Below are 14,050 nucleotides of genomic sequence, written 5' to 3'. Positions count from 1 at the left end.
CAATTCAGCCACTCTGTTTCAGGAAAAACTCTCAAATGTAAAGATGTCCCAAGTGTTCCTGTAAGTCAGAAAACCTGAAACTCTGCTTGCCTGCCTAAACTCAGTCAGCAAAATACACTACCCTATCAAGTCCTAAGTAAATGCTTAAGAAACCCACATAAGTGTTTTAGGTTAGCTTGAATGCCCGCAGAATGGGGAAGATACCAGATTAATGGCATACTGAAAAGGAAGCTTTCTGGCTACTAAGCAATTGCAGTTTGCTCTTAAAAGCTACTAGTTCACTGTACTGAAAGCACAAACCTCACTGTTTTCAGGGCCTTCTAGATCAAAAGGGAAAGTCGCCCTTTCTTCAGTTATCCATGCAGGATATTTTCTTCAACAACTTGGATTCTCACTGCAATTTTACTGATTTTTTAGACAATACTTTAAAGAGACAGAGGTGTTCTCACTCCTTTCACGCTGAAAAGTTAACACAGCTAAGAGCCCAACAGCTGAAGAAAACAAAACCCTTTATTGAGCAAGGTGGTAAAACACTTAATTGAGCAAGGTGGTATAATATTGAAATGTAGTCACTAAAAACTAGGACTTACCTTAAATTAAGCAGAATACAAAGGGGAAGGAGAAATCCAGAGAAGTCGCAAATACATTTCTACTTACCAAGCCCTAAATGCTCTAGAACACAGTGAGAGCAGAGACAGAAAATTTCTGCTGTGTGCCAGAAGCGTCACTAATTCTGCCCAAGTGTTCTCAGAACCCTTCTCAAAGAATGCTGAAAAGAACAGCTCAGCACACCAGAAATGCTTCAGTTACAAATATGCAATGCTCGTGGGACCAAACTGCTACCATTTCACTAACGCAAATTACTGCATATACTATCTCCAAATCTCACCTGCTGTCAGAAGAGCAATGAAATTTTCAACACTCTCTCAGACTGCCAGACATTACAGTTGCAGCTAAACCATCTCCAGCAAACAAGTATGCAGTTCCTGTTTAATCTTACAGCTCCTTCCTCACATTTACAAGTATTACTTCCTCCATCAAGGCTGAACCAGCGTATTTCAATATTTTTGTATTTTGAGATATTTTGATACTTGCCTTTCCTTTAGGGATTTTTCCTGACACTTCTTTTCCACTTGCCATTAGTGCTCCCATGATCACTGAGTAAGCTATCACACTAAAAGATTAAAAATAAAACCAACAAATGAAGTAGAAGTCTTTCCATGATGTTAAGCTACAAAACAAATAGAATATAGTACTGTTTCATAGAAGGCTAGTAAAAACTAACGTTTTAGTTATTTTAGAAGCAAAACCAAGCACAAAACACTTAAAAAGTGAAATCACTGTTACCTTCCAACACCATTAAAATGAAGTTATGAACCTATGGAGTGTAACTACTGTTTCTACATTAGTTACAATCATGATTTCAGACTTTGAAGTTCTTAAGACTCCACAGAGCTGAAAACAAAGGAAGCTCCTGTTCCCAAGAAGCTTAGCTGCAGCCCAGAAGAGTTTATGAACTCTAGTGCAATAGAGCTAGAGGCACTGTTAAGCTATTGAGTTATTTTTTTTTAATTTATTTTTTAATTATGAATCTCAGACAGAATTTCTGTTAATTCTTTCATTCTGTAAGATAAATGTAAAATCTGACTATAAAACCAAAATCTCAGGTTTGTTTTTGTTTTTTTTCATGAACTGTGTTTAGCAGTAAGCTTAAAGATCTTAAGTGCTTAGTGGAACAGAAATTCATAATAGTCTTGAATGTAATGAGGTTTGCATTAAAATAGAATCTCAGTTAAAGAGTTCTGTGACATATGGAACTTTATACTACAGTTTCATTTGGTGACCCTAACAGTTGCAATAAATTACTAAAATAATATTTTAGTGTATTTTATTAAAATAAGTTAACTCAAAGTATATCTCAGCTTAAATACATGTTTCGGAAAAGCCTCCTAAGTGAGAATACAGTGGGGTAAGACAATATGGATTAGGAAACCAAGCATTACAATTTAAAAATGACACTTTTCAATCTGTGAGTTGAAGTCTAAAAATACAGACTACTCAAAATTTTAAATATACATAAAGCTATGCATAGTTACCATCAGAAATTACAAACTAGCTTTTAAAGCAGTCCTAAGTCACTTCCCATTGTCATGGCAGGACAAAAGGAGAGACTGTACAGGACATATAGCTCAACCCAGAGCTTTTTTATACTTAAAAAAATGCATTAAGATACAGCAACACATGGACATTTTACTACATGCATCCAAGGTAACAGACACGACGAACACAAACACTAACCTAGAACCTCTTGAAAGTGGCATTAAATTATAGAAGTAATAAACTAGTGACAGGATCAAGTTGCAAACAGCATCTACTTCCTAAGGAGAAGAAAAAACAAAAGTGAATTAAAGATAATTTAATAGCCAGGTAATACCTTCTAAAGGTACACTTATTGCAAAGTCATACAGTACTACTACTATCTTTTTTTTAAAAGAACCATTTAAAATGTGAAAAATGTCAAGCTGAGAAGTTGAATTCTGATTAAAGGATGTTTAAACAAACTATTTTGTTGTATCTTTAAAATGTAGGTGAAACATAGTTCATCTACTTTGTATTAAGGGATGAAAAAGGAAAAGCACAAGCTCAAATGTCGTCAGATTCTCACGGCAAATCAAATCAACATAAAAACAATTCTAGTGCTTTTCATGAATTCATGTTACTTATCTTACATGTAGCCACCAGGAGCCAAATCCTAAACAGTACTTATAAGGATGGTGAAAAAGTTGAACACAGACCCACGAGAAAAATAAAAAAAATAACAAGAGGGAAAAAGAAAGAAAAACAAAAAAAACCAAAAAAAACAAAAAAACAAAAAAAAAAAAAAAAAAAAAAAAAAAAAAAAAAAAAAAAAAAAAAAAAAAAAAAAAAAAAAAGGAGCACACTGTGATATCGAGACCTTGTCTGGACACCCTCTACTACTGCAGGTAAAGTATAGCAAATTTTTAAGTAACAGAGAGAATTATGGTTACTTCTCATGATATTGTCCATAATTAGGTTTAAATAAGCAGTCAATTTTATTACTGAAGAACTCTATCAAAAATTATTAGAACAGTGACTGTTAGACAGAGAGTATAGAAACCTACTAGGCTTTTACCAATGAATTAATCATTCCACTAAAACAGCCTTACCCCCAGCTCTGCAGACAGAATCAGAATTTTTCCTTTAGCTGTTAGGTCCTTATACAGTGCATCTATTTCTGCATGATACAGCTGTGTTCTCTCTTCTGTTGTCTGAGTTTCTACTGAAAATAGTATGTTCCCCACTCTATCAAGCAGACGGAAAAAAAAAGAAGATACATTTTTTGAACAGAACTTGATGCACAATCTAATATCCAGGGTAAGCTACATATGTACTACAGTTACACATCACATCACTTTTTTTCCATCACTTTTCCTTAAGCAAAAGATTTTGGGCATTGCTTCCCATTTAATTAAAAGAACTCCAAAAATCACGGAATTAAAAATGTTACATTGCGTTGTAAGTCTGAAGATACATAAAGATTGCTGTCTAATCACAGATGAAGTATTTTATTTCCACTGAACAATACTTGACAAGCATTAGCATTTCACTTAAAGTGTGAGTAAAAAATAAGAAATATGAAATTTTAAAATAGTTTCATGGGCTTAAGACTTTTGTATAGAATGTATGTAAAGTGTAGTTTCATTAACTTCTAAACCACCAAAATGAAATTGTTTTGCTATAAAGCATGGTTACAAACTGTGGATCAAACCAGTCTGAGTGATACTGAACAAAGTTTGTGCAGAACAAAGACCATTTTACTGACATCAAAATATTTTCCTCAAAACAGTGAGGCCATACATTTAATGCCATTTCACTGTATATATGCCTATGATTTACAATGCAAAATGAAAAACCATGAGATACATTAACATCTTAGCAGAGAAGTTTGGCTTCCATGCCACTCATTGGAAGCATACAAATTCTGGGAAAAATTCCAGTGCAGAGAATTTCAAATTTTTTAAATTAAAACGAAGTTTTTATTTAATAGTAGGACAGATCTTCTGAGCTTCAGAGTAATGCTCATATTTCAGGAAGACAAGGAGTCAGAATCCATAAAGTTAGAAATTTACTAACTGACCCAGACAGTGACCCAAAGACCGCCGATCGTATTCTCATACATTCAGTTACTATTTAAATTTTCATTTGCAGATAGAAGGTCTGCAAACATCTCAAAAATAAACATAAAAAAGGTCAAAAATTCAAATAGAAGAGTCTCTTCCATTCTTAGACCACAGAAATTTCCATTCCATTCAGGACTTCTCAGTCAACAAAAGAGACAAGGTCTCACAAGAATAAATGTATTTTGATATTGATAAAGACTGAGATTTTTGAGATTTTTCCCCTTCAGGCATTTTATAACCTAAGATGAAAAACAAGGTCTTTCTTCACGTTTGTGCTATATGTTAGAGAATCAAAGCAAACAGGCCTACTCCATTAATGTTATCCCCATCCCCTTTTTGTCAGGGAATACAACAAGAATCAAGTTCTCAAACAAATACACTTTAGTTATTTACCAAAAATGTCACTAGTGAGAAACAAAACCCACTTTATGCAAGCAGAAATGGCATTTCAGACAATTAACTGTTAATACCTCATCGTTACTTAGTGTACCCAAACCCCTGAAAATAGCAAACATACTTATCTCCTGTTATTGTAATTGTGAATCCATCATATTCTTTCCCTTGATCCTTGAGGCTGGGGACTTTTGTGTTCACGGTAAACCCATCTCTGGTTTTACTGTTAAACTGCTTTCAGAAGGAAAAAGTGTAATATTAGAGGTAACAGAGGCAGACTGCCTAGTTATTGTTTTCAAACACTTAAAATACAAGGAGCAGAAATAAAAATGAACAAACTGAGGGAGCAGGACAAAGTTACTGTTGACTACATTATTTCATTTATCCTTTATTTCCTACTGAATGGAAATCATAAATACTGAATGAAGCATATTGGCATTCAACTATATAACTATATAGTGAATAGAAAGCAGCACTGTTTATGAAAAGCAACCATACACAGCAGTTCCACTTGTATAGATTTTTTCCCCAAGTTGCACGCTGACAGTAACCTTTTGGTGCAACAATGTAAATACAAAAGTAGGAATTTGAGACCCCATTTTATGTTTACAGTAAAAAGTGGCTGCATTAGTCTAAGTGTGGATTCCAGAATACAAATCAAAGGAACAGTTTCTTAACTGTGATTCAGTTTCGATTAATGTTTATCCTCATCAGAAGGAAGATATCACTAGGTTTAAGAATTTTACAAAGCTACATTGTCTAAGAGTAACACTGTAGCCAGAGAGCACTATAAACCACGCAAAACTGCATTTAAGTAAAGCCAGAAGCCCAGCTTTTGACATACAGCATTCCCCAGCTATCCACATAACCAAACTACATGGCTATTAGCAGACATTCATTTTATACAGGCACTGCTAATGACTATTATGCACTAGTGTTGAATGAATTACTCAGGCAATTATTTATTTTAACAGAACTTGTGATCCAGATGTGTTGTTTGAAGAGAACCTGGATTTATTTTAAAGGAACAAAAAGCCTCTAATGAGACAGCATTCCACTTTGATACAGTTTGGAATGGGATACAGGAGACTCAAACCAGATCAAAATGTACAGGTTATGGAAAACAGAACTTCTGCTGCCAGTTGAGGCATTTACTTTGAAATAAGGAATGTACAGTCCACTATGTTTATATATTTTCATCATTCTTTTGGCGTAACCTATACTTTTAACTCCATTAATAGCATTTTTTCTGGCCTACAATTCAACAGCGGCCATATCAGGTGCTCTACAGGGCCCTACTTGCACATGTGTGTGGCAGTACAGAACAATCAGTTGTCCATTCACCCCAACATCTACTACCTCGTCAGCACAAGTTTTTGTTTAAGTTCAGTTAGCATCCACTTGTCTTCATCTTTCAAGGGCAAGAACAAGACAGTAATATAAAAAGGACCTCCAAAATTATGGTATGTTCTGTGAAGTCACTTATATTCACAACACATATTACAAAAACCCATAGAAAAATTTAGTGCTTTAGGCGTGCAGCTCCTGCAAAGATATCTGTAGTGCACAAGTGACCGAGCACTATTCCCGTGAACAAATCCAAACCCAGACAGTCTTTCAGCAGTAGCAGCAATGTAGCTTCAGAGAGCCCTGTTTTATGGCAACCCGCCAACTCTGCTTAGATACAAAACTGCAATGTGGACACACATGATAAGAAAGCAATGAGTTTGTCTCTATTTAGAATGACTTATTTCTTCCCAAATTTTATTCTGCTTTAAAATCCTGTCCAATCCTTTAAAAAGACATATTTTCTAACATTCCCCCAAACCAAATATTTACATGCTGCTCATCCTAGATTAATTTGGAGGAGAGGGGGAGAGTGAGAAAACTTTTTACTTAAACCCAGCTCAAGGGTAATAAAACTTAATTTGAGATAAGAGTATAAATAATTTTGCAGGTCATATATCCAAGGCCTTTCTACAAAGACCACCATCAAGAAAACCTGCAAGTTTCTCCAATCCTTTTCAGACAAGTCTTCCAAAGTTCAAGAATATTATTCCAGTATTTCATTTCAGCTACCAGTCGCTAAGGGCAACTGTTCCCCCATTTCCCCCTGCCAGTCCCATCACATACCAACCTGCACCAATGAACCTAAAGAAAAAAGAGCTTCCATGTTCTTAATCTTTCAGACACTTAGTTCAATTTTTTCCTTCCTACTGCACAGGCATACAGTGAGTCCATTGTGGTGAATCTGTTCACAGAATCTGTTGACTTCAAAGAATTACATTCAACAATCTGTTTCCCCATAATTTTGTTACCAGTTCGCAGTTAGGCCAAGGATTTCAAATACACATCACCCACCTGCATACATCAAAGGGAAGGTCCAACCCTTCATACTGCAGATTTGGAATAACCTGAGATAGTATTTCCACTTACTCATTTTAAGTTTACACACAATGGTTTTATTCTGAGGAACTGCGTATCTCCCCGAACACATTTTATTATTTTTATCATATTTTCAAGTTTTTCTTTAATTTACCTTCATTATGGGAAGAAGATCTTCTACTTTATGTACCTTTTCCAAAGCTTCTCGCACCTCTAACAGTCCTTTTGGATTATTAGCACTGGAAAAAATTAAATATGGAATACAACAGTTGAACACATAGCACTTCTGGAAATTCACCTACTTTTAACCTAATTAGCCATAGTGAAGTAAGTTATTGAAAGTTAATTATTTCTTTTCTGAAGATTAATTCCTTTATACTTGGCCACATGGTCTCCTATTTTTCAAAAAGTAATCTCCTATATCAACTCAATTAATTTTTTTCAGCTTCAAACCTCAACTTCAGTCTTCAGGTTTATCTTACTCTAATTTACTACTCTATCTTACTCTAAAGTATTAAAGAATGTTTGCATGAGTGTGTGTAGACAGGGGCTTCTAGATAAGGAAAGATGGAAAAGAATAGAGTTAATGTTAAAAATATTCTTCACAAACTATGTGCATCTCTGTAGCCTCAAAGGCAAGCAAATACTCCAGATGCACACACAGCTGGACCATGAAGAAACCTGTTGAATTACTGTTTTAATATTTACTAATTACTGTACACTCAGATTTTAAGAACAGAATTATTTTAAAAATCACAGCACAAATTGCTCTGGTTTAAGGTCAAAGGCCGCTGGCTTACTCTGAACAAACTTAAACTTACTCCCAATAGAGGACAGACTTCCCAGGAACTACAGAACTTATGTACTTTCAGCAACTATCATAGATTTTCTAAAACTTAGATGTTTTCAATAGTTATAAAGATTTTATGCACTTTAATTTTTTTATATTTAAGTAGAATAATGAGATTGAAAAATAGAGCTCCATATTTAATATGGGTTACAAGGCCAAAGAAAAAATAGAGGGTTTAAAGCTAAAAGGGTTTCTTAGTTTTTAATGTTATCAGAATACTGAGCCAAGAGATGGGACAGTCATATTTGCTCATAAAAAACTTAAAGAAGTTTGAAATAGATGCCAATATCAATTTTCACATTACTTTTTGTCACATTCTTTTATTCAAAATTCTATAACTGCCTTCAGTTCCAGGACAACATCTACCAACCCATCTATGTAACACGTAGTAAAGATTCTCTGCTCATTTAAAACTACCAGAAGGAAACCAAACATCTTTAATAAATCATATACTTAGAAAGAACTGAGAAAATCGATCATGACAAAACTGTGGCTACAAATTCAAAACAGTCATTAGTTTCTAAGTACACTGTAATGCACAATGGTTTTTTTCCTATTAGTTTAAATTTCTTAAGGTGGCAAAAAATAGCATTTTGCACCTTTAATAGGAAATAATTATCTCTATAGATAACTAAGAAAATTAGAACTTCCTAAAATTAAAGAAAAAAATCTCTCAGACTTTCTCAAATGACTATGATATAAATTTCAGATCAGTATTACCAGGGGAGTGAAGCTGGGGAAAAAAAAAAAAATCAGTAATTTACCCGTGATAAACAAGGATCCGGTCTTTGATAAAATGAAGAATTTTCTCAAAGTATTCCAGGTATCGCATGTTAATGACCTGCCCCCTACGAAGAAGAGAAAAGTTTTTTTTGAAGACTTGTTTTTCAACTCAGCATTCCAGGGCTAAAACATAACTATTACTCATTAATACTTGACACAATTTTATGCATAGATGCTCTGTTAATAAAAGGAATGAACTAGAGTTTTATCTATGTGGTCATTTGCCAATCCCCCATTTTAAATATAGATTACATAGTGAACTTACAAAATCTCATGTATCGTTACTATTGTTGTTCTCTGATAAACTACATTTCAATACGTATTTCCCTGTTTTAAATGTACCCAATTCCAGTACATCTTATTTATATGATAAATATCAATTTGCACAAAAATATAATCTTCCCTAGACTCGTAGATTGCAGAATTAGAAAAGAATTCTCAATCTGTGCATTTATTTAGAGAACCAACACTCTCCAGTTTACATATTTAGCAATAGATATGTTGATCTGCTCTGACAGTCAACATACATTTTTCCTTATTCACCTATGTCCCTCTTTATTGAAGTAATTTTGCTTTGACTCTTAACAGTGACAAGTAGTAACTGTAAAACAAAAGCATTAAAAAGGTGTTGCTTTCTCCCTTGGACTACTAAGGAAAAGAAATTTATATTAAAGTGTGGTAGAAACCTGTTAGGATTATAACCACTCTGAGAGGAAAAATTACATACCCTTATTGCATTTGTAGGAGTCCTTCCTCTTCTCCCAGTCTACAAAACAAGATTTTATAAAGCAAACGTTATCGCTCTCTGAGGAAGCAAAACCACTGTCAATCACAGGAAGGTGTGTACATCTAGCCTTTTTTTCCACTCTAAGCGATTTTTGGCAGCTTAAGTCCCTATCTAATGTCTCACTCAACAGTCTCACTCCTTAGTAGGCCTAGTCTCAGAAAATCAGCAGAATCAGTCTTTAAAAACTGAACAGAACTAGAACACATACACATATCTGCAAATAGGAAAGGGAGGTAGGGAAAGTGGAAGGATGAAGACAAATCTATATACATAATTTGCCCTTGTTGTACGTCCCATCATTTTCCATCTGTATTTAAAAAAAAACAAAACGTGTACAATTCAGACCAATTAAAATCTAAATACAACTTCAGCTCAATGTGACTAGATGTGTTACAAGTACTAGAAGAACACCCAACTGATATTGTTACACTTCTTGACTGAACATCTTTTATCTTTGTATACAAAATAACCATGAAGTCTGCTATTTGTCAGCCTAAATCTATTGTTACACCTGGTTTTCGGGTAGCCATTCTACAGAAAGAACTCAGCCTTAGTCATACAGGTGTCAGAATAACTTTCAAATCATAACCCAAAAATAAAGCAAAATATATATTCCTGAAAGATAGGGAAAAGACCATAAAGTTATCTTAATTATCAACAAAAAGGTGTTAGCTCTGTAGCATATTAGCATCTTCAATCAGCAGCCATTTTACAAGCTGAGTAATGTCAGAAGATTATACAAATCTGCATAGTTCATTAAAATGAGATTGTGATTTAGAAATCATACTGAACTAGAACATGATTCAAAAGTATAATAAATTTAAGAAAATCCTCATTACTGCATAATATATTCATTTCTTTTAACTCTCACATCATCTTGAAATCATCGAGATGGAATCCAAAAGAAACAAATCACAACAGAAAACTGACCAAGGAAAGCAGCTATTGCTTGGGATGGAGAATAATCAAACAAGCACAGGTTTCCAGAATCAAAAAGAATGCAATCACTATACAGTACTAAAGTATGATCAACCCTAAGGCAGCAGTAATTATGCTGTTTCAAATCTATTGTTTCTTCCAAAAAGGTGCCAAGTCAATAATTTTCAGAGAACCACTACCTAGCTATTAAAAAAGCACAACCAAAATGCTGATGAGATCCCCAAAATCCAAGGCTGAGCCAAAACCAAAAGGTTAGAATTAGATTCACTGAGGGCCTACAATTCTGAATGATCATGAAGTTTATTTTAGATTTCTATAAAATTACCAAAACAGCTGGAACAGTACATCATGAGTTTTGCTACTACTCTCTGACGAAATGAAAACAAGTGTTTGGCCACTGCAAAACAGATTTCCTGACACAGAGATCTTGTACAAGGACAAATTTCCCCAGATTAAATGTTCAACGTTATTTTCAGGATGTTAATTAAATGTTGTTACATGAATGCCTTTCTGCCAGCACAGATCACCTAGAAATGAAGCTTTTACTCCCTCATTTAAAAATAAAACCAGGAAGAAAGAGAGGAGCTATGGAATGGATCCCTGTCTCAAAGTACAGATGGTTGTGGTTTCTGCTACATCGTATGTGTGAGAAGAGAGAAACGCAGCAACAGCAAAGATGAACGCGGGTTGAAGCCCAAACGTAACACTTGGCTTGAAGGAAGAGAGAAGCCTGAGCATAAGACTGTTCAAGAAGCAGCACATCCTGCAAGGCAACTACTGATCTGCATTGGAGTTTAATGCTACATTAACCACTCTATGAAGTAAACCAGAGGCTGCTAGGGTCCATTTCACAGAGTGGAAGGAAGAGCAAGGAAAAATTCTCATTTGCATCTGCATGTGAACATTAGAATATCACTGTTTTTCTCTGCCTGAAATAATTCTTGAGAAGGCTTTGTTTCCCTTACCCTCCTTTTTCAATAAAGCTTCTCAGAGAAGAAAGAGATAAAAGGAGAATGACAGATCAAAGTATTTCCCATGAGGGGGTGGAATAAGATGAAACCTGGCTACATATTTACTTACACAAACACACTCTGCTCCTGTGATTGACAGTGATGCTGCCACATCGAGTCTCTCTGTCATGACTACATGTCTTGCAGCATGGGAGAAGATGGAACGTACAACAGTGGTTGAATCTTCTAAATTTTTCCTTTATTTGAAAGTGCAACTGTTACCTTTCAATGTTTACCGATTTTGTCATTTTTGCTTTACTTTGACCTGCTCTGAAAACAACTAAGAGAACTATGTTTTTCCTCTCCACTCTAAGTTGGTATTAAAGCTAATGAACAGCATTGTTTCAATACCAATGCCACTACTTTTGAGAAGCAGCATTTGAAAAAATTACAACTATGATGAACCTAATCAAATTTTTACATTTAAAGTAATTTGGGAATTAAAAACAGCACATAAAAATATGTGTATTCTGGATCCTTGTTAGATCTTGCTATAACTCAGTTGTACGAGTGAAATTCAGGAAAAAGAGGAAGTATCCCAAGGGAAAATCTGAGGTGCACAACCCCCAAATGTTTCATTAGAAAACATAAAATAAATATAAAAGTAAAACAATAAGCATATGTACATTCAATACTGTAAGATGCTCTTTCACGAACAGATGGTAAGTTTTTGTACTATCCCTTAGTGAGTGTGGGAATGCTGTTTGGTAAAACTCTCATACCTGATTAAGTTAATGTGATTATTGAAACCTCTGCTAAGGCTTCGGGCAGGCATTTGGTCCAACCAAAGCACAGGCTGGTCAGGGTCAGCTATCCTACAAAGACAAAAAACATTAACACTGGTACATATTTCACTCCATGTAGTACTTTTAAAAAAGCTTTCTTCACAGACAGAACAATTTCAGGCAAAAAATAGAATTCACAGATCACAAAAAAGAACGTTTTATTGAAACACAGGTTTTTTTCTTATGAAATCCATACAATTCAAACATTTTACGTTACTGGAGTTTGAAATTCTTAGTTTTTGTTTGCCTTAACTGTAATGGATCCTGTCTTTCACAGCTTTGCTTCAACCGGCAAAAGCTGTCCCCAACTCTTTCGCTCCTTTATAGAAAAATGGAGTATTTTCAGAAGTGCGCTCCTTGTACCTAAACCATCCTTGTCTTCTATCAGAACATCTTCTAGTTACAGAATGGTAGCAAGTGTTCATTTTCTCCTCCATGACTTTAGCCCTTTGGTTAGCTGGAGCATGCATCATTATTACAACAGTATAAGGCTCTTTCACCATTACCTTCGCCACTTTACGGCAATATCAAACATATCTCTCCACTGCATCAGTCTGGTTTTCCCATTCATCCGAACTTTTGAGTTTGCCCAAGTCCGCTGCACAGCCTGCATTACTTCTAGAGTGGCCAATCCCATTGCTGAGGTGAGGGAAGAGAAGAGAGGGACCAACAAGAGGAACAGAAAACCAATTAGAGCCACTCATTTTTGTACAGATAAGAAAACTGAAGAAGAAAAGCAATGTATTTACAGGAAAAGAATTGACAACATCAATAAACTCTGGAAGATCATGACTTCCAGTCCTCAGCTAGGTCAAGAAACTGCTGACATAGTGATTATTTTAATTTTAAACTTTTTAAACAGAGCATAAAACTAATTTGCAGATAGCAAAAGGTATAGCATTCAATTATTACCACATTGATTTTTTTTCCCACTCAAATTTACAGAGAATTTTCAGTATACCTCTATGTATTCTTTTATTTGGAAGAAATCCTGGTGTCTCATACTGCATCATTGAACCCAGATGATCAGCTACACATATCAGCTCTTGCACATCAGGCTTATAGCTTTCAAAATTCTGAAATAACACATCTCTTACAGAGGAGAAAAACACACATCAGACGTAACTTGGCAACAAAAGTCTTGGAAGCATTAGACAAACTAATCTGTGTTTTACAAATCAATAGTATTTGTGTGAGAAACGCTTAAAAGCAGTATAAAGAACACTCATTCCACCTCCCAGCCTACTGAACATACACAGTACATGGGAGTTACGCTCAATATCTCAAATTAATTCAGTCTTACTGAGATCTTATTATTAAGCAGATCTTATTACTGTCGCAACCAATATTTCACCTTCAGATTTGCTCATAATAAGTGATACTAAATAAAGTTCACAGGTAATACATTATTCTTCACTGTTACACTCATCCTGATTAACTTATAACTACATAAGAAAAGGATATGTATAGACCCTGGAAGTCTTATTCCGTTAACTTATCCCATAATTCCATAAAAGTTTCTTGTGCTAAAAAGGTGGATACTATTCCACATACACAAAAGTCAAAAATTTTTAATGGAGCAATGTTTCTACACAGACAAAGTGAATGCATGACAATATATCTCAAAACTGTTTTACAGCAGGAGAAATTGCTATCTTTTCTTTAGTTACATAATTTTGAAGTCTGTTTTAACAAATCCCCTGCTTTGTTGACTGACGTTACCCTCCTCCTAAAATACTGGTTATCTAAGTTACTCCGGAGAATGTTTTCCCAGTGAAACCCAGCAAAACCCAGCTGCCATTAAATATATAGTATCTAGAAATTACATCTATAACAAAATAAAAACATAACACACAACAAGAAACTGTAATAAGGGTACTGCATTACACTACACTGAGCATCTCAGACTTATGTCT

General features: G+C 34.8%; 1 protein-coding gene across 2 annotated transcripts in view; it reads right to left on the bottom strand.

The window, feature by feature from the left end:
* The window catches only part of TTC13 (tetratricopeptide repeat domain 13), a 40,101-nt gene that overhangs the window by 4,133 nt on the left and 21,918 nt on the right, over positions 1-14,050 (bottom strand). Inside the window, exons 13-21 of one of the 2 annotated variants that reach the window (XM_027721377.2) lie at positions 13,096-13,226; positions 12,641-12,773; positions 12,072-12,164; positions 8,595-8,678; positions 7,135-7,219; positions 4,720-4,829; positions 3,189-3,324; positions 2,299-2,378; positions 1,096-1,174 (exon numbers count right to left, since the gene is read on the bottom strand). In XM_027721377.2, coding sequence (XP_027577178.1) covers positions 1,096-1,174; positions 2,299-2,378; positions 3,189-3,324; positions 4,720-4,829; positions 7,135-7,219; positions 8,595-8,678; positions 12,072-12,164; positions 12,641-12,773; positions 13,096-13,226 — 931 coding nt within the window. The remainder of the gene's footprint in view (positions 1-1,095; positions 1,175-2,298; positions 2,379-3,188; positions 3,325-4,719; positions 4,830-7,134; positions 7,220-8,594; positions 8,679-12,071; positions 12,165-12,640; positions 12,774-13,095; positions 13,227-14,050) is intronic. The other variant, XM_039379521.1, reaches the window with a different exon arrangement.

This window comes from Pipra filicauda, unplaced genomic scaffold (genome assembly GCF_003945595.2).
Source record: "Pipra filicauda isolate LSUMZ 115617 unplaced genomic scaffold, ASM394559v2 scaffold16_size7369187_pilon, whole genome shotgun sequence".
NCBI lineage: Eukaryota > Metazoa > Chordata > Aves > Passeriformes > Pipridae > Pipra > Pipra filicauda.
This window is presented reverse-complemented; position numbering and strand designations above follow the sequence as displayed.